The sequence below is a fragment of the Suncus etruscus genome, chromosome 14 (genome assembly GCF_024139225.1).
Source record: "Suncus etruscus isolate mSunEtr1 chromosome 14, mSunEtr1.pri.cur, whole genome shotgun sequence".
NCBI classification, from domain to species: Eukaryota; Metazoa; Chordata; class Mammalia; order Eulipotyphla; family Soricidae; genus Suncus; species Suncus etruscus.
This window is the reverse complement of record NC_064861.1, coordinates 84,877,953-84,903,403: the sequence shown is the minus strand read 5'-3', so window position 1 is coordinate 84,903,403 and position 25,451 is coordinate 84,877,953. Positions and strand designations below refer to the sequence as shown.

At 55.4% G+C, this 25,451-nt stretch overlaps 1 protein-coding gene across 1 annotated transcript in view; it reads right to left on the bottom strand.

The window, feature by feature from the left end:
• The window catches only part of LTBP4 (latent transforming growth factor beta binding protein 4), a 36,977-nt gene extending 15,025 nt beyond the window's left edge, over window positions 1-21,952 (bottom strand). Inside the window, exons 1-16 of the mRNA XM_049787227.1 lie at window positions 21,867-21,952; window positions 16,436-16,494; window positions 16,141-16,289; window positions 15,575-15,687; window positions 9,282-9,473; window positions 8,911-9,158; window positions 8,712-8,814; window positions 7,726-7,794; window positions 7,515-7,637; window positions 6,370-6,534; window positions 6,020-6,169; window positions 5,561-5,884; window positions 3,151-3,270; window positions 2,943-3,068; window positions 847-972; window positions 218-460 (exon numbers count right to left, since the gene is read on the bottom strand). Of these exons, the coding sequence (XP_049643184.1) occupies window positions 218-460; window positions 847-972; window positions 2,943-3,068; window positions 3,151-3,270; window positions 5,561-5,884; window positions 6,020-6,169; window positions 6,370-6,534; window positions 7,515-7,637; window positions 7,726-7,794; window positions 8,712-8,814; window positions 8,911-9,158; window positions 9,282-9,473; window positions 15,575-15,687; window positions 16,141-16,289; window positions 16,436-16,494; window positions 21,867-21,882 (2,326 nt within the window). The 5' untranslated portion in view covers window positions 21,883-21,952. The remainder of the gene's footprint in view (window positions 1-217; window positions 461-846; window positions 973-2,942; window positions 3,069-3,150; window positions 3,271-5,560; window positions 5,885-6,019; window positions 6,170-6,369; window positions 6,535-7,514; window positions 7,638-7,725; window positions 7,795-8,711; window positions 8,815-8,910; window positions 9,159-9,281; window positions 9,474-15,574; window positions 15,688-16,140; window positions 16,290-16,435; window positions 16,495-21,866) is intronic.
• Window positions 21,953-25,451: the final 3,499 nt, after the last annotated feature.

Here is a 25,451-nt window from a genome sequence, read left to right as displayed (position 1 = left end):
CTGCCCAGAATTACCCACTCTTCAGGGTCCCCCAAGTTTGAATATCACCCCAAAAGTACAGAGGCATGGAGAGTTCCTTTCTTACAGAGGGGAAAAGTCTAGAGGTCAAGTTTTTATTCCCTCAGTCCCCTGACCCCACTCACCCTCCTCCCCATCACAACTCTCTCCAGCCTCCACAGTTAGTGGGGATGAAAGAGCTTGGCTTCTGCAACCTCACCTTGGCAGGGGGCGCCAGGCCCTCGGGACCGGAAGCCCGAGGGACACGCACAGTGGTAGGAGCCGGCGGTGTTGTCACAGCGGCCAGGCCCACAGGGTGGCGGCACCTGGGCACACTCGTCCACGTCCTCCTCACAGGATGAGCCCCGGAAACCAGCCGGGCAGACACAGCGGAAAGAGCCGGGCAGATTCTCACACACCCCACGGCCACACAGGCCCGGGCTCTGGGTACACTCGTTCACATCTGCAGAGTACAAGGGACCTTGGCTCATCTCTGCACCCCAGATTCCATTCTGATTCCCTGACCACCCATCCAGCAAAGAATGGGGCCTTCCCACCCTCTTTCTTCTGCACTCAGGTTCCATCACTCTGCCTGCTATGGGCCTGATGGATGCTGCCTTCTGGGCCTCTGACTGTTGCCTCTATCACCTCCCATCTCCCAACATTGAAAACTCCTTGTTCAGGACTCAGCTATCTTTGTCACATTTTCCTGGACCTCTTCACGTCACATTGTCTTTATAGCCACCAAGACATGTTGGCTTCCCAAAATTTGGCCTTTGTCTCCTGTCATTCAACCTCTCTCAGCCTCCCTGCCCTGCTTCTCCATCCCTTCCTCTCCTACTCCCTCACCTTGGCAGCTGGCTCCATGGGGCTCGGCCTGATACCCAGCTGGGCACACACATAGGAAGCTGCCAGGCGTGTTCTCGCAGCGTCCGCGATCACACGGTGGTGGCACGCGGTGGCATTCATTCACATCTGTGGGCACAAAACCAGGTGACTGAGATAGGGCCAGACCACATTCACTTCCTCCACTCTACCCAGACCCCATGAGGTGTTAGGCTGGGAGGGGCAGAGAAAGCAAAATTTTATAAGGGGCTAGAATGGATGGACTACGAGGACATGGCATGGGAGGTTTTTAAGAGTCTTGAGAAGGGAGGGCAGGACAAGGGTAAGGGAAAGTAAAGAGAGGACCTGTGAGTGGTGGAAGGTAGACCCTCATTAGGACAAGAGAAATTTGAGCTGCACCAAAGGGAAGGCAGCAGGAAAGATGATTTGGGGACAGTTAGATGGCTGAGACAGATGGGGGTAAACGTTGGAGAGGGCTGAAGAGGGCAGGTGTCTTATTTTTTGAATGAGAAGGCACACCCGGCAGCACTCAGGGGTTAGTTACTTCTAGCTTTTTACTCAGAAATCATTCCTGGCGGGCTGGGGGGAGGGACCATATGGGATGCCATAGATTAAACCCAGTCAACTGATGCAAGGCAAATGACCTACCCGCTGTGTTATCGCTCAGGCGCTATAGGCTGGCAGGAGTCTTGACCATGGGGGGGAGACCATGAAGGTCAGGAGGGGAGATGGGAGAAGCGGAAGTTTAGTCTAGACAGAAGGGGTCAGGGTCTGAGAAGCACAAAACCCAGTCTAATTCAAAGGGGCACGGTTTTGGGGTGGGAGTTTAAACTATAGAGAAGCAGGGGCCTGAGAAGGGCTAGAAACTAGAGATTTGAAGGGGTGGTGTCTTGGGGGTGGGTGGGAGCTGGTCTGGGATTGAAAGGAGTGGGTCTGAGAAAGTTAGGAAGCCCGGGGCCTTGGTGAAGGTGGGATTTAGTCTAGATTATAAATGGGCAGAGTCTGAGAAGGGCAAAAATTAATCTGACATTTGGAGGGGTAGGACTTGGGAAGCTAGCTGGTCTGGCCCCAAGGTAGAAATTCTTTTTTTTTTTTTTTTTTTTTTTTTTTTGAATTTTGGGCCACACCTGGCGGTGCTCAGGGGTTACTCCTGGCTGTCTGCTCAGAAATAGCTCCTGGCAGGCACGGGGGACCATATGGGACACCGGCATTCGAACCAACCACCTTAGGTCCTGGATGGGCTGCTTGCAAGACAAACGCCACTGTGCTATCTCTCCGGGCCCAAGGCAGAAATTCTTTTTTTTTTTTTTTGGTTTTTGGGCCACACCCTGTGAGGCTCAGGGGTTACTCCTGGCTATGCGCTCAGAAGTTGCTCCTGGCTTCTTGGGGGACCATATGGGACGCTGGGGGATTGAACCGCAGTCCGTCCTAGGCTAGCGCAGGCAAGGCAGGCACCTTATCTCCAGCGCCACCGCCCGGCCCCCCAAGGCAGAAATTCTTTTTTTTTTTTTTTTTTTTTTTTATTTTTGGGCCACACCTGGTAATGCTCAGGGGTTACTCGTGGCTATGTGCTCAGAAGTAGCTCCTGGCTTGGGGGACCATATGGGACACCGGGGGATCGAACCGCGGTCCGTCCAAGGCTAGCGCAGGCAAGGCAGGCACCTTACCTTTAGCGCCACCGCCCGGCCCAAGGCAGAAATTCTTAAGTCACGCATCCCATATGGTCTCCCAGCCAGGAGCGATTTCTGAGTACATAGCCAGGAGTAACCCCTGGGCATTACCGAGTATGGCCCCCCAAAAAAACAAAAACAAAAATCTGAGATTTGGAGGGTCAAATGTTTGGGGTGGGGGGCCTGGCCTGGGATTGGTTGAGACAAAGCCTCAGAGGCAGCAGTAAATCTAGTTTCTGGAGGGCAGGGTGGGAAAGGAAGGCAGAAGCTAGTGTGGATTTTGGAGGGGCGACCTTGAGGCTAAGATAGGTCTTGGTTAATGAAAAAGGCCTGACAGCTGGAGTGGGACCAGCCCGGACAGGAAGGCCAGCCAGGACAAACAATAGCAAGGCAGGGGCAGAGCCCAGCCAGGAAGGGCGGATTTCTCACCCAGACACTCCGTGGCCCGTGGGCCAGATCGGTAGCCCAGACCACACACACAACGGAAGCTGCCAGGCGTGTTTTCGCAGCGCCCAGGAGTACATGGTGCAGGTACCCGGCGACATTCGTCCACATCTGAGGGCACAGAGGGGCCTGGTCAGCAGGTGACCCAGGAGAGCCCTGGCCTGCCTCTGTCTACCAGACCTGCCCAGCTCACCGATGCAGCGTGTGCCCTGGGGGTTGATCCGGAAGCCAGCGTCGCAGGCACAGGTGTAGCCGCTGGGTCGGGGGATGCAACGACCTGCTCCACAGATCTGAGGATTTCGCTGACAGGCACCTGTATAGGGACCCAAAGGGTCAGTCAACTAGGGCTCCCCAACTCTGAATCTGCTGGCCCTTTTAGCTCAGCCTCAAACCCCACTTCTCCTTTATCAGGGAATGTTTTCTCTGATTAGACTGTCTGCCAGAACACCCCCACCCCCCCCCACCCCCTGCCCCACCAAATCTGACTCCAAATCCTGGGCTGTAGTTATATAGCTGCCTGCCTGAGACAAAGTTTTTTTGACCTTCATGAAAAATAATCTGTTGAAGGTGAAGCCATAGATCAGCGGTAGGGCATTTGCCTTGCATGTGGCCAACTCAAGACAGACCCTAGTTCAATTCCCAGCATCCCATATGGTCCCCTGAGCCTGCCAGGAGTCATTCTGAGTGCAGAGCCAGGAATAATCCCTGAGCTCCGCAGAGTGTAGCCCAAAAACAAACAAGCAAAATATCTATTGAGGGACTGGAATGATAATACATGGGGTAGATTGTTTGTCTTCCACATAGATTCAATCCTTGGTATACCATATGGTTCCCAGGGACTGCCAGGAGCGATTCCTGAATGCAGAAGCCAGAAGTAAACCTAAGCACCACCAGGTGTGACCGCCCAGAATCCAAAAATTTAAGAAGAAAGACAAATGAGTTGTTGAACACTGAGCAATTATTTTTTCTTCTCTTTTTTTGGAGGGGGGAGAAGGGGCGTCATAGCCAGTGGTGCTCAGGGTTTACTTTCAGCTTTTCTCTCAGGGATCACTCCTGGTAGTACTCAGGGGACCATATGGAAAGCTGGGGATCAAACCTGTTGTCGGTCATATACAAGGCAAATGCCCTCCCTGCTGTAACATTCATTACTCTGCTTCCTAAACATTGAGCACTTAAAATGTGCCAGACTCTTCAGAGATAGCTCACTGAACCCTCACAATGATCCCACTTTACAAATTAGAGCAGAGTCTCGGAGAAGTTAAACAACTTGCCCACGGGTTTTTCAAGAAGCTTCAGAGGCTTGGGTTACATGGCGGAGCTCATGTGTGATCCCTCATGGCATAATATCCCAGGCACCGCATTTAATATTTGTTTGTTTTTGAGGGCCACACCCAGAGATGCTTAGGAGTTAACTCTGGCTCTGCACTCAGGAATTCTACCTGGCCATAATTCAAGGGATGCTGGGGATTGAATCTGGGCCATCCCCTTGCAAGGCAAAGGTCCTACTTGCTGTATGATCACTCAGCCCATCCCAGCAACATTGCGAGTTTCCTCTGATCCCCTCCCAACTGTAAATCACTTGCTCAATTGACAGAAAACTTGAACTGTCCAACTCCAGCTCTTTAAACTCCACTCTCCAAGCCCAAATCTTCTTCTTCTTCTTCTTTTTTTTTTTTTTTTTTTTTTTTTTTTTGGTTTTGTTTGGTTTTGGGTCACACCTGGCAGCGCTCAGGGCTTACTTCTGGCTCTATGCTCAGAAATCAGCCCTGGCAGGCACAGGGGACCATATGGGATGCCAGGATTTGAACCGCTGACCTTCTGCATGAAAGGCAAATGCCTTACCTCCGTGCTATCTCTCCAGCCCCTCCAAGCCCAAATCTTAACTCCTTCCACCCATTTCTTAATTCCTTTGGCTATGACACCCCCTATACATCCCATCAGAAAATCTTGGAGCAGGGGCCGGAGAGATAGCACAGCGGTAAGGCGTTTGCCTTGCATGCAAAAGGATGGCGGTTCGAATCCTGGCATTCCATAGGGTCCCCTGTGCCTGACAAGAGCGAGTTTTTTTTTTTTTTTTTTTTTTTTTTTTGGTTTTGGGTCACCCTGGCAGCGCTCAGGGCTTACTTCTGGCTCTATGCTCAGAAATCAGCCCTGGCAGGCACAGGGGACCATATGGGATGCCAGGATTTGAACCGCTGACCTTCTGCATGAAAGGCAAATGCCTTACCTCCGTGCTATCTCTCCAGCCCCTCCAAGCCCAAATCTTAACTCCTTCCACCCATTTCTTAATTCCTTTGGCTATGACACCCCCTATACATCCCATCAGAAAATCTTGGAGCAGGGGCCAGAGAGATAGCACAGCGGTAAGGCGTTTGCCTTGCATGCAAAAGGATGGCGGTTCGAATCCCGGCATCCCATAGGGTCTCCTGTGCCTGCCAAAAGCGATTTCTGAGCGTAGAGCCAGGAGTAGACCCTGAGCGCTGCCGGGTGTGACCCCAAAACAAAACAAAACAAAACAAAAAAGAAAATCTTGGCGCTTCCCCCTTCTGCCTCCTTGTAATTTCCCCTTCCCCCATCAATGTCCTCATTTCCTTCCGCTGCACCTGTTTCGAGGATCTCAGGTCCAGTCCAAGCTGGGATGCTGGGAACAGGAAGCTCAGGACCTGGACGGGCCTCTGGTCTGCGTTCGGGTCTGGGATCTGGTCTGCGCTCTGGTCTGACCTCGGGTCGGTGCTCAGGCCGGGTTTCAGGCCGACGGTCAGGCCGGGTTTCAGGTCGATGGTCAGGCCGGGTTTCAGGTCGATGGTCTGGCCGGGTTTCAGGCCGACGGTCAGGCCGGGGCTCGGGCCGATGGTCAGGCCGGGTTTCAGGCCTTCGATCGGGCCGGGTGTCAGGCCGGGTGTCAGGCCGGCGCTCAGGTCTGGACTCTGGGAGGTGGACGAACAGAAAGTTGAGTAAAGAACAAGCATTAGCCAGTGCAAACCTGGACCACTGGCATCCTCCCTCCTTTCTCCTTCTTTCCCTATGAAATTGTGACTTCCTTCCTCCAGAAGCCAGCTCACCTATTGGTGGCCTGTTGGTGGAGATCGGGGTTCTGGTCTGGCTGACAGACACACGGGGTGGGTCCTGGCTCAGAGGTCTGGTGTTGTAACGGAGATCAGAGGCTGAGTAGTGGTACCCTGGGCCGGCCGGGCAGATCTCTCGAAAACCCTCTGGGAAGCAGCAAAGGAAAAGACTTGAGAGGTGGTGAACCCTAGCAGGGTGTATGGTCAAGGATGGAGGGGGGTGCTGGGCGGAGTGATGGAGCCCAGAGGATGGGCATGGCCAACACTAGCCACTCCCCTAAAGGATTTATGGACCAAGCACCTGAGCTGATGCCAAATCCAGAGTTTAACCATCAGGGGCCGCTCACCTGAGCCATAGGGGGGACAGAGCTGGCAGCCCCGGCCCCAGGCTTTGCCCACGCGACTACAGCAGCAGATCTGCTTGGTGATGTTTCGCAGAATGGGCAGCGAGCAGCCACCGTCGCGGAGCACTCGGAAGCAAGGCCCCTTGGCCTCTGAGATCACGTGTTGGGCTGCGGGTGGGAAGGGACGTGCTTCAGGACATGGGGAGCAGTGGAATTGGGCAGTCAGGAGGGAGGAAAGGTCCCCAGGGAGAATCAGCAAAGGTCAGACCCCTCTGGAGTCTGGGAGGTGAACAGACAGAAATCTGAGAAAGATTTGGGACCTGAAGAGAGTTTTGGGGGAGGGTGTGAATGGGGGAATCTGAGGATCTCGGGGCTCATGGGGGATGAGGGGATTTGGGAGTCCTAAATCAGTGAAAGAAAGCTGAGACTCTGAGGGCTAAGCACATGCTTTGCACATGGGGGGGGGGTCTGGGTTTAATTTCTAGCATATCATGGTCCCCTGAACACTGCATGGAACAAACCCTGAGGACCAAGCCAAGAGTAACCTCGGAGCACTGCTGGGTATTGTTCAAACCTTTCCCCCCCACATAAAAAAGTGAAGAAAAAAAGTGTGGGAAACAAATCATCAGGAAGATATCCCAAAGGGTTGGAGAATAGATTTGGTGTAAGGAAGCCTAAGGTTTGACCCCAACAGAAATGTGCTTGCTTTCTATGAGGTAGAGCCGGGTTCAATCACTGGAACCCCATATAGTTCCATAAGCCATCAAGAATGATCCCTGAGTGCCAAGTTAGATATGATCCCCTCCAAAAACAAACAGCCAACAAAAAAACAAGACTCATTCCTCAGTACTGCATGATCTCTTGAACATCATGCCAAGAGTAGCTCCTGAGCACTTCTAGACAGAACATGTTGGGCTCTGAAAGAATCTGCCTCTAAAAGGTTCTGGAGGGTGGTGGTGGTGGGTTTCCTTAGAAGGGCTGAGAAAGATTCAGGAAATCAGCTGTTGCATAAGGATAAAAAATGATATAATAAGAACCGGCCCAGGGTCAGCAAGCTGAAAGTATATTGAGTGGGGGTCTAATTGAATAAAATACTCCAGAGGAGCTCTGAGGTCAGGGCAGATAGACCAGGGTTTGGGGGTGCTCACAGATGCAGCTGCTTCGGGAGGAATCGAGCAGAAACCCATCGGGGCACACACATGTGTAGCCGCCACGCGTGTTCGCACACTCTCCATGCTGGCAGCGCCCGCCTGTGGCGCACTCATCCACATCTGTAAGGCAACATCTGGACATCAGAGCAGCCCAGGGGACCTGCCTCCAACCAGCCCCATCTTGAAAGTCAACACCTGCTTGGCTCACCTTGGCAGGACCCATTAACTCTTTCAAAGCCTGTTGGACAAGGTCCATCTGCCCCTCGGTCGGGGTTCCCTGTGAAATGAAGAGAAAGAAATAGAGATATATGGAGTGGGTGGATGGGGACGGAAGTGTGGCAGGAGGGGGCTAGCTTGATAAACCAGTGGGTATAAGATTGTTAGGTTACACCTTATTTTACCCAAAACAAAGATCACCCCCGTTTCTTTTGTATCTGTTTGTTTACAACTTGGTTTCATCCAAAACAAAGATGGTCTTGGGATAGGCTCAGGATAGCCTGAGCTATCTGCCATTACTATATCCTTACTGCCCCACCTGGGGGTGGTCTCTGTACTCTATAAAAACAATTCTGGCAAGCAGTTTAGGGGAGATAGTAGGTAGAAGGCTGTCAGACTACACGTGTTTCACCTTCAGCCTGGCTTGGATAATTTTCATGCACGACCCTGATTCAGACTCGTTCACCTGGGCTTGGAGATAAGGCACAAGGGGGTGATTTTACACAGGCTATTCTGCTTGCATGCACCCACCAGGGTTGGATCCCAGACATCAGGAATGATTCCTTGCCAGGAGCAAGCCCTGAGCATCGCTGGGGGTGATCAGAAAACCAAACAAAAAAGAAAAAAATAACATGGTGTGAGGGGCTAAAAGGTTGAGGGTGGGCTTGACAACAAGCAGAAATAAAAGACAAGGAGCACAGCGGTAGGGTGTTTGCCTTGCATGGCCAACTCTAGTCAGACCCGGATTCAATCCCAGCATCCCATATGGTCCCCCAAGACTGCCAGGAGCAATTCCTGAGTGCAGAGCCAGGAGTAACCCCAGTGTGCCTCCGGGTGTAGCCCAACACCCCCAAAAGAAATAGAAGACAAGGCAGGTTCCCAACCGTGCATGACCTAAGAAACTGAGCATCTCACTTTCCCCCATCTCTGCTCACTTAGGGGGCTAGGGGGGACCCATCCCCACCCCACAAAGCTTACCCAAGTACTCAGAGCATGGTTGACAGTCGTGAACACCCCAGGCCAGGCCACCCCCTCTGCAGCAGACATCCTGAGTCCGCAGCCCGGGCATCGGGGATACGCACTACAGGGGGGGCAAAGGAAGGGAACATAGGGTGAACGCGCCCCAGATCAGAGGCCCAGCCCAGACCTGCCCGGGCCCGCCCGGCTGGGCGCTCACTTCGCCTTGGCGCAGCTCCCGAAAGCAATAGCCGTAGCCGGAGGCATCCGAGTAGCCTTCCTCGCGGGGTGCGCTCTGGGCCAGCACCGTGTAAGGAGCCGCGGCCTCGGCCCGGGCCACCGCCTCGGCCCTTGCCACGGCCTCGGCATTAGACTCGTCCCACGAGCCAGACACTCGTTCCACCTGGTGCACCACCACCGAGGCCTCCTGTGGGTGCTCCACGTGCACGCTCACCATGGAGGCCACACCTGCAGGGAGGCCAAAGGGCGACTGTCTTACAGGGATTCTTGCAATCTGGGACAATGATGGGGAGGATGTAGGGAAGGGGGTGCAGAACAGTCCAGGGCACCTGGGTCCCAGGCCTCTCTCACCGTGCTCGTCGTCGCGGTGGTTGGCCAGAGGCATCGTGTACACTGAGCGGGTGTGGCCTGGCATGGCTGGGGCGGGCGGCTGCGCCCCCGAAGAATGCAACTGGCAGAACTTGCCAGTGAAGTCCGGGGGACAGAGGCAGCGGTCGGTCCTCACGCACACGCCGCCGTTGTGACAGATCAACGGACACAGGACTGGTTGAGGGAAAGCAAGGACACTCAGTAAGGGGGCACCCACTTTTTCAGCATCCCTGCTGCAACCCAAGCTAGTCTCCTCCCTAAAGTTATAATGAAGATCTCAAAGGTCCCAGTTCCAAGTGGATTCTCTTGGAATTTTGGGGGTATTTTTGGGGGGCGGGCATACCCAGCGATGATCAAGGGGTTACTCCTGGCTATGAGCTCAGAAATCATGCCTGGCTTGGGGGACCATATGGGACGCCGGGGGGAATCGAACCACGGTTTGTTCTAGGTTAGCGCATGCAAGGCAAACACCTTACTGCTTGTGCCACTGCTCCAGCCCCAAATTTTGGGGTTATTTTTTTGGGGGGGAAGGTCACACCAGGTGTGCTGCTGGGCATCCATCTCTCTCTCCTAGTACTGCTGGAACACCCTGACACTCTTGTGCTCAGCATGCGCTCAGCCACCTTCCAGGGCTTATCTTGGGCACGGGGTTCCGACCATTATTCCTTGGCACGTTGGCACTTTCCTTGGCACTTAGCTCTGCCCAGCTCCGCGTCTGACTGGGTCTGTTCCAAGCCCCGCAAACACAGAGCTAGCCTTATTTCATTGTCTTAACCCAATTTTTTAAGTCACAGCCTGGCACCGAGCCCCCCCTCTTTCCCCAACCCTATTTCCTTCACTCTAGGAACGCCCAGACCTTGTCAGGCCCAGTCCATGCGGCCCAAGCGCCGCCTTCTAGGCCCACTTCTAAAATCCCCTTCTTAAGGCACCTAACCTGCGGCCAGTAGCCCTGCCCAGATTCCGTTCCTCATGCTGATTGGCCCTCACGCGCCCACGCCCCGCCCACCCACCTCAGAACGCCTATCGGAGCGCCCCGACCACGCCCACCGCGCATGGGGCCCGCCCACTCCCCTACTCTGGCTCGGCTGCTGGGTCCAATCTGGCCTTCCAGCCTCCAGTAGCCCCGGGAACAGGCCTCCTTTTCCCCCCCTCTGCGCGCCCTCCCTGGGCCCCTTGCCACCTCTGGGCGGGGCACTGCCAGCTGTGCGGCGGGGTAAACAAAGAGAGGGGTGCGGCGGGGGTAGGGCGGCGTCTCCGCATTCCCGACCCGTGGGGAGCCCCGGCGGGCCCACGGAGCCAAAGGAGGACGGACGTGTCCTGCATGGGCACCCCGCCTCCCTGTCTCCCCAGGGCTGCTGAGAACAGCTGGAGACAGCTGCACTGAAGGGAGGAAGGGGGCAGGCAGCCCTCCAGAAAGGCGTTCTTGTTCTCAGGGGATTTGGAACCAGGGCTGGACAGAGGAAGGAATTAAGAGGGATACCCCCCAACACACACACACACACACACACACACACACACACACACACACACACACACACACACACACACGACCCTCAATTAGAAGGGTAAAAATACTGCGGTAGTCCCTGAATGAGAGATGGCCCAGGGTTTGTATATTGGGGAAGGGGGTTCTAGCTCAGAAGAAATCGGGGAACACTTATTCTTTTGGGGATGAGTTGTCTAGAACATTGAACTCTGGTGCTTTCTAGCGGGCGGTCAGTTTAAAACTGAAGAGCACAGAGCTAGAAAGAGAGGTGAGGGACTGCAGTGAGTGATGGTGCAAGCTGGCAATCCAGGTTCGATCCCCAGCATCTCATATGGGGCCCCTAAGCTCCACCACCAAGTAATTCCCTGAGTGCAGAGCCAGGAGTAACCCTTGAGTATTGCTAGGTGGAACCTAGAATGGGTGACAGAGAGAGAGACAGACAGACAGACATACAGACAGAGACAGACAGAGACAGAGAGAGACAGAGAGTGAGACACAGAGAGAGACAGAGTGAGACAGAGAGAGACAGAGAGAGAGACAGAGAGAGAGACAGAGAGAGAGAGAGAGAGAGAGAGAGAGAGGTAAAATTCTCACAGTTCCTAGTAAAGAAACGCCTCACTTGTCAGAAAAACTTCAAAATATTGAAGAATTACACCACTAACCCCAAATAAGACTTTAGGTGCCCAAGTCTATCTGATGAATGGCTGCCAAGAGATGGGAGAACGTGTCTGTACTACCCACAGAAGAATCCTCTAACCAGGACCAGAAAAGAGATCCATCACCTGGTTAGAATCCTCTAACCAGGACCAGAGGATCCATCTGGAGCACTGGAGGCAGGAAATCAGAACCCTTAGCTGGAAACAGTAGGAAAACAGGAATTGTGGGGAGGTGGGGTGATAGGACAGCAGGTAAAGCACTTGCCTTGTAAACGGCCAACCCGAGTTCGATTCCCAGCACTGCATATGGTCACCCGAGTCCCACCAGGCGTGATCCCTGAGCACAGAGCCAGGAGTGAGTCACAGAGCACTGCTGGGTGTGACCCCTCCCCCCAAAAGGGAAAAAAACAAAATAATCTTATTTTGTTCGTTTTGGGGGGCCACACCCAGCAGCACTCTGGGATTACTCCTGGCAGCCTCCGGGGACCATATGGGATGCTGGAGATTGAGCCAGGGTCAGCTGTGTGCAAAGAAAACACTCTCCCCCGCTGTGCTATCGCTCTGGGAATCTTTTGGGAAGAGAAGCGGGCAAGGGAAGAGTTATCACTATGTGGGGTTTGTGGTTTGGGATAGCTCCAGGATGTGGGGTGCTATAGCTGAGTGATGTGATTCAGAATTCTCTCATGAGCACGGTTTGGTGGATTCCAGGTAGAGACTATCACAGGAGCAACTGACAGAGTGAAAGATAATTTTGGACCTGGGATAGAGAGTCTGAGCTTCTCAATTCAGGAGAGTCGGGCCAGGAAGGACTCTGGGGCATTCTAACTGGGGTCCTTAAGGGAGTGGCAGGTTCAGAAAAGGCTTAATTACAATCAAGATTCCAAAAAATGGCTTGGGAGCTAGGTCAACAGGCTGGAGATCCCAGACGCTGCCAGGAGTGATCCCCAGAGACCTGGGAGTAGCCCCTGGGGTGTGGCCAAATTAGAAAAAAAAAGGGGTGTGTGAGCAATAATACAGTGGTTAGGGCGCATGCCTTGCAAGCATCTAACTTGGCTTCAGGGCCTGGAGCAATAGTACAGTAGGTAGGGTGTTGCCCTACCTGAGTTCAATCCCCAACACCCCGTAGGTCCCCAGAGCAATGCCAAATTCCTGAGTTTAGAGCCAGGAATAAGCCTTGAGCATCACCGGGTGTGGCCCAAGGACCAAAAATAAATAAATAAATAAATAAATAAATAAATAAATAAATAAATAAAATCATGACCTGAGTTCAATCCCCAGCACCACAGACGGTCCTCGGGGCACTGCCAGGAGTGATCCCTGTTTGCAGAGCCCAAGCATAGCTGGGTGTGGACACCCCCAATTGAAGGATCTGCAGGGGGTTGCAATCATGCAGCCAGAGCTGGGGGCCGTATTTGTCTGCCTCCCCCCCCCAGCTTGGAGACAGCCCCCCCCCCTTCCTGGACAGCCTCCCCTTGGGCTTCGGGCCTGCCTGGGAGGGCAGGAGGAGGGCGCCGCCAATTTCGTGTTCCACCATCCTGGAGGAATGAGGAGCTGAGGACATCGGGGTCCCGCCGAGGTCAGCCCCCCGCAACATGCCCCTCCTTTTGCCTCCAGGAGCTTGGCACCCATCTGGGCACGGCGCCTGGCACGGGCGAGTTGGGGCTGGGCCGACGGGGAGTGAAGCGAGGGAGGAAGGGGAGGAGAGAAGGAGTGGCCGCGGGAGGGGCGCCGGCGGGAGATGAGCTCACGCCGGCCCGGGCCCGGACTGGGCTGGCTCGGGGCCAGGCTGGGCGAGCTCTCGGCGCCAGGGGCCCCCCATTTCCCCACTCCAGAGGTTTCTGAGCTTGGGGATGCAGATAACCCGGGACCCCGCGAGCCTGCCCACTGCTACCCTGGGGAGACAGCAGGTGGATGGATGACCAGTCTGCAACGCACACACCTGAACTCCCTTGGGGGGCGCCTGCCTGCGACTGCACACCCTCCTGCACACCCTCCTGCCACCGTCTACCCCTAGGGGCGCTCCTCCCCAGAAGCGGCCGCCAGTGCATGTCTCTCCCACGTGGGGACCCTTAGCAAGTTAGGGTCCCGCCGAGATCCTTCTTTAGGATCCCCCATCACTCCTCACCCCAATCCTCCTCTTCTTCAAAGGCACCCCCCGTAGCCCCGTAAGGATGAGATTTCCTACTGCTTTCCACCCAAAGATGCAGAAAAAACTGGGACGCCCCCCACCCCTGATGAAAATGCTCCCCATCTTCCTTTTGGGTCTCCCCTTCTTTGCACCCACTTCAGAACTCGCATCCCCAGTTCCCCAAAGCGACTCCGACGCAGCTCTTTCCCCCTACTTTCTCTAAAGGTAAGAAAGCTCCCCCTAAAGCCGCTCACGTGGAGGAGCACCCCAGTTTCCCCAGATCTTTTGCTTGCAAGATCCGGATCCTCGGGAATGGGATCCCTAACTTGCAAGATCCCAAAGCCAGGATATCTCTCCATCTGAGGTTCCCCGGCCTCGAATACCCCCAAGGGATGCTCCTCTGTTCCAGCGTGCCCTCTTTCCCCCGGGGGTGGGTGGGGTGGGGTGCCCCCCCTAGTCCCCGGAGATCCTCTCCACCCACCCCAGGACCACCACCCCGCACTCACAGGCGCGGAAGCCGGATCCCCCCGGGGCCGCCCCGCGGGGCGCACCGCTGTCCACGCTGGTGGCGTTGCGGGGCGCGCAGGTCGGGGTGCAGCGGGAGCCGGTGGGCCCGTGGACGCAGCGCAGGCCGCACACGGCCGGGGTGAAGCGCACGCGGAGGCGCTCTCGGGGCCGGCCCAGCCCGGGCTGCGGCCGGAGCAGGGCCAGCAGCACCACGAGCGACACCCCGAGTCGCCCCGCGCCGCCCGCCATGGCTGCAGCGCCGCGCTCCGCCGCCGCCGCCGCCCCAGCCCCAGCCCCAGCCCCGGCCCGCCCGCGGGGGAGGACGGCCGCGCCCCCGCTCGGGGCCCCCCCATCCCCACCACTCCCTCCCCGGCGGCCGCGCGGGGGCGCGTGGGGCTGGGCGCTCCGCCAGGGGCGCGCGGGCTGGGCGCTCTGGCGCAGCGGGGCGGGCGCCCCCGGGCCCCCTTCCACGCCCCGACAAGTGGATGGGGCCCGCAGGGGACCGGTGAGAAGGGAACAGGTGGGGGGCAGCCGGGGAGCACCCCCCCCAGCCCGGGCTGACTCCCCGAGGGGGTTCAAATTGGGGGAACTGATTCCAAGCTCTCCAAAGAGAACCAGGGGCTTCCCCGGAGAGGGGGCGCACATCTGGGAGGCCCAGGACACATCTGGGTGCAGCTGGAAGTGAGGGGTCAGGACGGTGGGACTGCTGGGAAAGGGGGGGGCCCGCTGAGGATGCTGTCACCTTTAACCAGGACACAGACACACAGACACACAGACACACCAGGACACAGACACACAGACACACAGACACACACAGACACACAGACACACCAGGACACAGACACACAGACACACAGACACACACACACACCTGGGAGAAGTCAAAATGGTAAGGGGAAGAAGGGGGCGGCGGGTGTGGGCGGGGGTCCTCACATCTGGCCAGGGGCCCACATCTGGAAGACTTTAGGAAGGAGAGGACCCATCTGGGCTGAAGGCCACAGCCGGAGGGGGACCCGAGGGTGGTGGTTAAGGCCGAGGGGTGCTAGTCCCCCTGGGCACAGAGCTGTGGGGGAGGCGGGTGAGGGGTAGGTCAGAGCAGCAAAGGGAGGGAGGCCTTTGGTCCGGGGCCACCCCCAAGTTTTGGGCTCTCAGCGACCTGGCAGGCGCCAACCCGCACAATCGCTTTTGTTGTCTGGGTTGGCTCGGCTGCGCTCTGGGCCGGCATAGCACAGCGCCCCCCTCTTTGGCCGCGGGGGAACCCGGCCCCACCCCCGTGGGTCAGCACCTCTGGCCAGCATCTGGTCCTGTCCCGGGCTCACCTCGCACGGCCGGACGCCGGGGTCCCTAGGGGAGACCACGTCCTGGGGTGTCTATGTGTGTCTTGGGGGTGGGGGCTGAGCCACAAAGGGGGGCAGCGACTGGACCGTGGGAACCAGACTGCTTTATCTGGCCCGGAACCCCCCCCCTCTCCTGGCGGAGGAAGGGCGGATGTTCTTACCCGGGGCCTGGCCCACAGGGTTGTGCTGGGGGGGCCTCCTTCTCAGCAGGGATCGGCCCCCCAGCCCATGGGGCTGTCGCCGCCGCTTCAGCAGAGCTTGGGCCTCCTGCAGTCTGGGGGAGAGGAGGTGCCGAAGGGCCCGTCACCCTCGTGGCCAGGAGGGCTCCCAGACAAGCCTCCCCGCATCCCTCCATCTCTTGGCTAGGACTAAGCTGGGAGTTTTCCTACAGGAGCCTGGAGTCAGAGACAAAGGGGTGGGGGAAGAGAGACTGAGAGAGACAGAGACAGGAGAGAGAAGAGAAAGAGGCCGAGAAGATAGAGTGACAGAGACATAGGACAGCTGTGGAGAGAAAGGGACAGACTAGACAGAACAGGCAGAGATGGAACCACACACAGCCACAGGCGGGAAGCGGAGCAGCAGAAACCGATGTAAGCGGATGGTCTGAGAAGAAGGCAAAGAGCAAATCCAGAGAGAGCAGAGACCCAGGTGGGCCTGTAACAGGGTGAGGGGAAGCTGCTGAAAGGCAGGGTGCTCCTTCTTGGGACATGTGGCGCGGAACACTCACGTCAGCGGCTGCCAGTTAAGGGACACCTGTCTCTTCTTCACGCCGGGACTGGGTGTTGGGGGCGACAGCGATCGACAGGGCCGAGCACCTCTGCACTTGGGGGCCGTGCAGTTCTGGACCCTGCAGGAGGCTTTGGAGACAGCCCAGGACTAAGCAGGGGAGGGAGGAACTAACCCCTGCTGGCCACCAAGTGCATCCAGCTCTCCAGCTGGCAGCGAGGGGGCACGTGCAAGAGGGAACCCCCAGGCCCCGGTTCACTCGTCACAGTATCCCCAATCCTCCCAGAAAAACCCACCTCGGAAGCAGTGGTTCCTTCTGGCCGACTGGCCTGGGCAGCAGCGACAAGCAGCAACACTATAAATAGAGAAAAGGAAGTCACTCAGGCCCCCCAGCTCTCGAAAATTCTCCAGAGGGTTGGAAGCCAGGGGGATAATCCAATGCCAAGATAAAGCTTGAGGGTGCTGTAAATAGATTGCGTGACTAAGAAGAGGCAAGACGCTCAATGTCTCCGTTTCTCCATCTGTACAATGGGTGCAAATCAGTTTAGACTCCCCCAGAGTTGAAATCACAAACTTTACTTAGATTTTTCTTCTACTTGCAAAATCCTCTTACGGGCAGTGAAGAGCATATCAGGCAGTGTTGGGTGCTAACTCTTAGTTCCACACTCACGGATCATTCTTGGCAAAAATTTGGGGAGTCTTAGATTTTGCCAGGGAACATACCTGAGACAGCTACATGCAAGGCAATCAATCGCCCCGTAACAGCCATACTAGCTCTCCAACCCCTGACACAAGATTGTATTTTCTGCTTTGGGGTCATATCCGGCAGGACTTACCCTTGGCTCTGTGCTCAAATAATCATTCCTAGTGGTTCTCAGGGGACAAGATGGGTTGTCAGGGATCGAACCCGGATCACTTGTGTGCAAGGCAAGCACCCTGCCAGCTGTACTCTCTGTCTCTGTCTTTCTGTCTCTGTCTCTGTCTGTATCTCTCTGTCTCTCTGTCTCTATATTTCTGTCTCTCTCTGTCTATCTGTCTCTCTCTGTCTCTCTGTTTTTCTCTGTCTCTCTCTGTCTCGCTCTCTCTGTCTCTCTCTGTCTCTGTCTCTCTCTCTCTGTCTCTGTCTCTCTGTCTCTCTGTCTCTGTCTCTGTCTCTGTCTCTGTCTCTCTCTCTGTCTCTCTGTCTCTCTCTGTCTCTCTCTGTCTCTCTCTCTCTCTCTGTCTCTCTCTCTCTCTCTCTCTCTCTGTCTCTCTCTGTCTCTCTCTCTCTGTCTCTCTCTCTCTCTCTCTCTCTCTCTCTCTCTCTCTCTAAGATCTTAAATGTCTGGGAAGATCATTCAAAATCTTGGCTTTAGGCTTGGCCTGTGGGGGCCTCTGTTCCATCCCAGGCACTTAGGGGTTTCCAGCGCACCGGCAGGGACCATCCCTGAAAAAACCCCGCCCATTGCACAAGGTCCCGTCCCGGTCCCGGATTCGGAGGTCATCCCGCGCGTGGTCGGCAGGTGGCGGCACCCACATAGGCCTCTGCTGCTGCGGAGGGGCCTTTGAATGTGGCTCCTGCATTTGGGGACACGGAGGGGATTTGGGAAGGAGCCCAAGTCTGGACCAAGAATCCCCCGACCCGAGTTCAGGTCTTTGCTGCCTTTCCACGGAGCGTGTTCCGCAGCCAGGGAGCACTTTCTGGCCTTGGGGGGGGGGTTCAATTTTGCCCGGAAAACTCTCCCAGGGCCCCCCACCCCGAGCATCTCAGACTCTGGACGGTGCAGCTCTTAGCTCCAGAGCGAGGGCGTCGCAAACGGGGGGCCCCCCAGACAATTCCATTATTCTCGAGCTAAGGGGGTCCGGGCATGAGGGCACGCGCTCAGGACCCGGAGAGAAGAGCAGTTTGGAGATGCCCAAGGGGCGCACCGCGCGTGGGTTTTTTTCCAGACTCAGGGGAAGGCCCAAAGTGGGGGTGCAGGCATTCAGGCTGGGAGCCTCCCGGAACCCCGATCTTGCCGGCAACCCTCCCGCCTTTTCTCTGGGTTAACCCCTTCCCGGCCCCGCCCCTGGCGCGGCTCGGATTACTAAACGCCTTCGCAGAGACCCGGCGGGAGCTGCGCCCCGGGCCTTTGTAAGGCGGCGCGGTGTCCCGGGGTTGCTGGGCGGGCTGTTTGCTACTGCGATGGGCAGCTGGAACCCGCAGGTCCGTGAAGTTTGGGTCTCTGGCGGAGAATTACCGGTACCCACCCTATCCGAGCCTCTGCTCCCCTTTAGTCTAGGACTTTTGAGCATCTCCAAAACCTCAGGGAATCTCATTTACAAGCGATTCCCCGCAAGGACCGACCCCACATCTTCTGATCTCATTAGCAAAAAGTCCAAGGATTCCCCCTAACTAATCCAGGAGCCACCCCCCCGGAATCCCCGCAGAAAAAAACAGGACAGCCGAACTCCTCTGCAAACCTGTCCCTAAGCATCCAAATAAATAATCAGTGAGTGGATGGTGGGTGGAAGGACCCTATCCCAGCCTGAGAATTGCATTCACATTATTTTAGAAAACAAACAAAACAAAACAAAAACTATGCAAACAATGCAAATAATGGCTCTCATAAAAATGGGGACTCCCCGGCTATCCCAGGCAATAGCACCCCAGAGGGTCACCCCTTCTCTCAAAACTCTCAATCCCCCTGGAATTCTAATCCTGTGCAAAACAGAGAGATGTCCCAGCTCCAAAGTCTTCGCATTCCCAGGCAATGGGTTTGCATTCTCCTAAGACACAAAGTTCTGGGGCTCCAGGACCACCCTCCAGGAGTTATTGTATGTTGGGGGGCGCACATCGGGGCTTACCCGGCCGGGCGGCCTGGGATCCCCGCAACCTGGACGGCTCGTCGGGGGCTGGGGCTGGCGGTGGAGGCCGCGGCGGCTGCGGCTGCGAGGCAGCACCATAGCAGCACCCCCATCAAGAGGGGGCCAGGCAGCCGCATCGTGTCCGGCGCCGAGTCCCCCGCTCCAGCCGGGCGGCTGGTCCAGCGGGTCCAGCCCGGAGAGGCCACGCCCCCTCCCCATATCCCACCAATCAGAGCGCGGAAACGCCAGGGGGCTCTGCCCGCTCGACCAATAGGGAGGCGGCAGGGGCGGGGCTAGAGGGACAGGTGCAGGGGGGCGCTGGGGTCTGGAGTGGTTGGAAGCTCTGCAGGGGAGAAGGCGAGTCTGCAACTCTGTGCATGAAAGAAAAGCCCCCCCCCAAACTCCCAGTCTGGAGGTACCGGAACCCCTCCCACCCCCAGGATGGGGGTGATGGCATAATCCCCTCAATGACGTTTCCACCTGCTCGCCTCATCTCTCAGCAGACAGTTTGGGGAATCCAATTGTGGGTATGGGCCCTGGATTTGGGGGGAATCTATCCCTATTTGGTATGGACGCTGGAAGCTCCTCCTGGCGCTGCCTTCTCACGTGGGGGAAACTCAGCGTTGGGGGGATGGGGTGCTAATGCTAATCCTGCACTGAGGCCTCCTGATTCAAGTCCCCTCTCCTAATTCCAAATCTACGTCAGGCCTCCCCCAAAGGCCTGTGGCATGCATGGTCAGAGAGCGAGCACAGCAGTTCAGGAGCTTGCCTTGTGTGCAGCTCACCCCTGGCTTCATCTCTCAGGCATTGCCTGAGCTCTACAGAAGTGAACCCCCTCCCCCAGCACTGGAATCACCCCTGAGCGCAGGCAGGGTTTAGTCCAAATTCTCTCTTCTGCCCCCCCCCAAACCTCAGAGGCTCTGTGTTTTATGGGTCCCAGACACAGCAAGCAAAAGATCATCCCCAGGGACTGGTGAGATATCATAGAGAGAGGTAAGGTGTTTGCCTTGCATGCAGAAGAATGGTGGTTCGAATTCCGGCATCCCATATGGTCCCCTGAGCCTGCCAGGAGCGATTTCTGAATGTAGAGCCAGGAGTAACCCCTGAGCACTGCCGGGTGTGACCCAAACAAACAAAAACAAACAAATAAAAAAAGATGGTCCCTCTGGACGCTGTAGCCTCTGTCCCTAAACATAATTTACATGCAAAGGGCTCTCCCGGTCGCCTGTGCTGTCTGCCCCGCAGAGCCTACACTGACTGCCTCTAGAGGGAACCAGCCCAAGTTCCCAGCCTGGATCTTCAAAGCTCCCTAGAATTCCCTTCCACTCCCCAAAAGTAGACTCATCCGTACTCTCTTCCTTTTTTTTTTTTTTTTTTTTTTGGTTTTTGGGCCACACCCGGTGACGCTCAGGGGTTACTCCTGGCTATGCGCTCAGAAGTCGCTCCTGGCTTGGGGGACCATATGGGACGCCGGGGGATCGAACCACGGTCCATCCGAGGCTAGCGCAGTCAAGGCAGGCACCTTACCTTTAGCGCCACCGCCCGGCCCCAATCCGTACTCTCTTCCTAGATACCTCCACTTTTAGGGTTCCCAAGTCACTAGCGGCCTTAGGGCCCATTTGCACTTTTTTTTTCAGGAGTCTCAACTATTCTCAGCTCCCCAACCCATCCTCTCCATGACAGTCTCTTCTCTTCATCAGAGATCCAAGGGTTCCATCACTCCCAGTGGGCTCGGAAGAGCATTTGAGAGGCCGGGGATAGAACCAAGGTCTGCGTGTGCAAGGCAAGCATACTACCCGCTGTCCTATCTCTCCAGCCGCCCCCTTTTCCCTTTAGAATTATAAACCCTGCCTTTCTTTGCACAAAGACACCCCCCCCCCCAATCCCTCCTGACATCTCCTTCTCGTGAGAGTTTCAGGCCACACACCTTCCTGAAGAGAACTCTCAAGCTCCATCCCTTTTGGTTCCCTTGGAGACCAGTCTCCATCTCAGAGAAATTTGAATAGAAAGGTTTTGGGGTTTATGGCGTTAAGCCCCGACCCCGAGACAAGGCCCCACCCACCACAAACCCTGCCCACCGTGGCTCCACCCCCACTGGATATCAGACCCCCTGCCCTGTCCAGAGGGCCCATCCTGGACTAAGACAGTACCAGATCCAACTCCTTTTGGTTCTTTTATTTATTTTTTAGGGGGGGGTCAGGGCTTACTCCTGACTCTGCATTCAGGGGGACCATATGGAACGCCGGGGATCAAACCATGGTTGACCGCATGCAAGTCAAACCCTTGCATTCCCATTGCATTATTGCAGGGATCCAGGCCTGGCCCCCCTCCTCCCCAATTCTATTCCTTCTGGTTTGTTTTTCTAATATATATATTTTTTTGTTTACACACCCGGTGGTGCTCGGGAGCCCCTGCGGCTAGTAACCAGCACCATGCGGTGCTGGAACTGCACCCCGCAGCTCATTCATGGACCCCCACCTGTTCCTCCTCCATGCAGCCTTGTCGCCCATCCAACTTCTAAAGGAAGGTGTGCAGGGCAGATGGGAGACCCCAGCACCCGCCCTCACTACAGCAAGCCACTCAGGCTGACTCACTCTGCCTCACAACCCGTTAGCACCGCCGTCTACACCTCCTCCCACGGGGACACAGCCATCCGCAGCCAGCCCACCCACTGTCCAGGGGGCATTTGGGCCCCCTGCAGCAGGAACCACCACACTCTGACCCCAAGTAAATTATGTCTTGGGGGGGTCCCAGCTGCATGGTGGTGAAGTGCCAGGCTTTGCCCATTGCATGTGCTCCAGGCCCCCCTGTCCTCACTGCCCCCCTCCTGCAAGAGTGAGTGGTCTGGCCCTATTCCACAGTGTGGCCCTGTCCCCTCTTGCCCCCCTACCCACATCCTACCCGGTGGCTGGAGCATTTGCTGGGGGCGCTGCTGAAATGCTCCCTTCTGCCTAGGATCCAGGGGATCTTCGATGCTCGTTGCTAGGCAACAGCCTCTGGCTCCCCACTGCAACTTCCGGGGGGCGGCGTTTGCCCCCCCTCCCCCTCGGAATTGGAAGCTCTCAGCTCCAGTCTCTCCCCATCAGTCCCACCAGCTGTCGGGGTGGGGGGGCCTTTCTATGCCATCCTTGGAATCTGATCTGAGCTCAGTCCTTCAGAATACCTGAGTTCTAGAGTATTCCAGAAGCTTCTTTCCCCCATTCTGTGTTCACACCAGGCTTTATCCCTCCTGGAGCAAACAAAATATTTTCTTGTTCTATTGGTTTATTTATTTTGGGTTTGAGCCGCAAGCCGGTGGTGCTTTGGGATTACTCCTGGCTCTGCACTCAGAAATCACTCCAGGTAGTGTTTGAGGGACCAAATGGGGGTGCTGGGGAGTTGCACTTGGGTTAGCTGTGTACAAGGTAAGTGTCCTGCCCATTGTATTATCTTTCTGGGCCCATCTTGTTCTAGATATTTTTGTTTTTGTTTTTGGGTCACTCCCAGTGGAGCTCAGGGGTTACGTCTGGCTCTGTGCTTGGAAATTACTCCCAGCAGGCTCAGGGGACCAATGGGATGCCTGGGATTGAACTCGGGTCCCTCTGGGGTTGGCCACATGCAAGGCAAATGCCCTACTGCTGTGCTATCGCTCCGACCCTTGTAGAATTTTTTTTTATAGACCTCAATTCTGTTCCAAAAGATCACCAGCATTCTAGAAACACTTGTGATCTAGATTCCCTGTCCTAAACAGAACAGTTCCTTGTTCTATTAGGGGTCTCAAACCTTTTAAACAGGGGGCCAGTTTACTGTCCCTCAGACCATTGGAGGGCCAGACTTTAATAATAATAATAATAAGAAGAAGAAACTGGGGCCGGAGAGATAGCACAGCGGTAAGGCGTTTGCCTTGCATGGAGGACGGTGGTTGAACCCAGCATCCCATATGGTCCCCTGAGCCTGCAGGGGGCAATTTCTGAGCATGGAGCCAGGAGTAACCCCTGAGCGCTGCCGGGTGTGACCCAAAAACCAAAAACCAGAAAGAAAAGAAAAGAAAAAACTATGGGGTTATAGCAATAGCACAGTGGTAGGGCATTTGCCTTGCACACAGTCTACCCTGGACAAATGGTGGTTGGAATCCCGGCATCCCAGATGGTCCCCTGAGCCTGCCAGGAGCGATTTCTGAGCGCAGAGACAGGAGTAACACCTGAGCACTGCCAGGTGTGGCCAAAAATATGAACAAATTCCTATGTACACTGCACATGAAGTAAAAAAAAAAAAGAGGCGGCAAAAGTACCTGGTGGTTGGATAAATGCTGCAAGTGGCCATAGTTTGAGGACGCCTGTAACATGAACTTCACCAAATACCTTCAGCATTAGTTTTCTGCTGTGCCACCCCTCCTGCATTCTAGCCGGTTCTTGTCTCCTGGTGCAGAGAAAGTGTTTGACGCTTCCTCTTCAAGCCCGTGTTCTCTTTGAACATGAATTCCTTTGCTTGTCTCTGTCTCTTTGGTTGTGGCTTTTTTCATTCTATAACAGTCTGTGTTCTCTCTCTCTCTCACTCACTCACTCAGGGAAAGGGGGCCCCCACACCGGGCAATGCTCAGCTTTTACTGTTGGCTCTGCACTCAGGAATCAGTCCTGGTGGGCTCTGGGACTATATGGGAAGCCAGGAATCAAACCCTGTCCGCCTGGTGCAAGGTAAGAGCCCTCCCCACAGGGCTATCACTTTAGTCTCGGCCTCTGTTCTTTTGAACATGTATGTTATTTATTCAGGGATTATTCATTGTCTGCTCGGAGTACCATACAGGTGCTACGGATTGAACTTGGGTCAGTTGCATGCCAGGCAAGCATCTCACCTACTGTACTATTGTTCTAGCCCTGTCATTTTCTCACATCTTTCTTTAAAAAGGTTTTTTTAAACTTTTGTTCTTTGGGGGCACACTCAGTGCCACTCAAGGGTTACCCCTGGCTCTGCACTCAGAAATCACTCCGGGCAGGCTTGGGGGACCATATGAGATGCCAGGGATGGAACCTGGGTTGGCTGTGTGCAAGGAAAATGCCCTACCTACTGTACTATCGCTCTGGCCCCATTTCCTCCTCTCATCTATTCTGCAGCTTTCCCCCTCACCTCATTGCCTCATCCATGGTGATTTTTTTTTTTTGTCACTTTAGAAGCCCTCAGGGTTTAACTCCTGGCTCTGTGCTCAGAAATCATTCCTGGCAGGCTTGGGGGACCATATGGGATGCCAGGGATGGAATCTGGGTTGTTGCATTAAATAATTAACGATGGGGCTGGATGGTGAAGGATGGAGAGATTTTCCCCCTGCCATCCCAGGCCACGTGGCTCGGCAATCCCCATTCAGCTGGCGGGTCCCAGGTTTAGGTGAACGGCAGAATCAGACTCATCCAGAGACAGGCATCAGGAAGCATCAACTTTATTCATGCCCTATTCACCACATGTGTGTGGCCTATATCATAACCTTTCAAGCACAGCCATTCTTAGCTAGCCCTGCATCTTAACTCCTTTCAGCCATCTTCCCTTTGACCTCCATGCTGGCCAAAGACCAAAAGGGCAGAGCCCTAATCCCCTGGGTCAAAGGCCTTATATAACCTTTCAAGACCACTCCCCGGAATGGGAGGGTCTCAGGTAGGTACACATAAATCCAGGGTGGAGTTACACTGGGTCAGCGGCATTTAAGGCAAATGCCCTCCCCACTGTGCCATCACTCCAGCCTCCTATGTTCCATTGTGTTCTGGCTATTGATGGCTCCCACACTTCACCCTGCCATTACAGATCTTGTAGGAGTACAAACAAGTCCTCCAGTGGCCCAGGACGGCAGCCATCCTAGAGACACTCCCAAGTTTTCCCTCTCCTCGGAACCCAGATCACACTGGACCCTCTCATTGTCCTTTTTCCTGGGTCCCTGACAAACTGCACATGGGCCTTGCGAATCAGCCTATTTGGAAATCATACAGGTCCTCATGCTAGATTTTGCTAGTCTGGATTCTCGAGGAGGCTCCTTGTTCCCCCAGTACCCAACCTAGGTTTCCTCTTCATCATGGTATGATGCTCTGACATGCCTGGAACTGGAATCCTAGAATCAGCATATTCCAGTCTTAAGCCATTTGGTTTCCTCTTCGTGGGTCCCAGGAAATGACTCTGGAAGCCTTTGCAGAGCTACCAAGGGAGGAATTTGGGGGGAATGTGATGGGCGTCTCACAGACAGAGCTGAGTGGCCACAGGTGGAGACAGGGTAGGCCCCTCGTGCATGAAGAAAGCGGCTGTCACAGAGCTGGGATCTGTGTTTCTGCACACTGGCTGCTGGCAGTTCCCCCAGTTCCAAGGTCCCCTCTGTTCCCCATATGTGGGGAGTCCTTTTTGTTTGTTTGTCTGTTTGTGTTTGGTTTAGAACCACATCTGGCAGTGCTTTGTGCTCAGGAATCACTTCTGGTGGTGCTCAGGGACCATATGGGATGCTGAGGATTGACCCCAAGTTGACCATGTATAAGG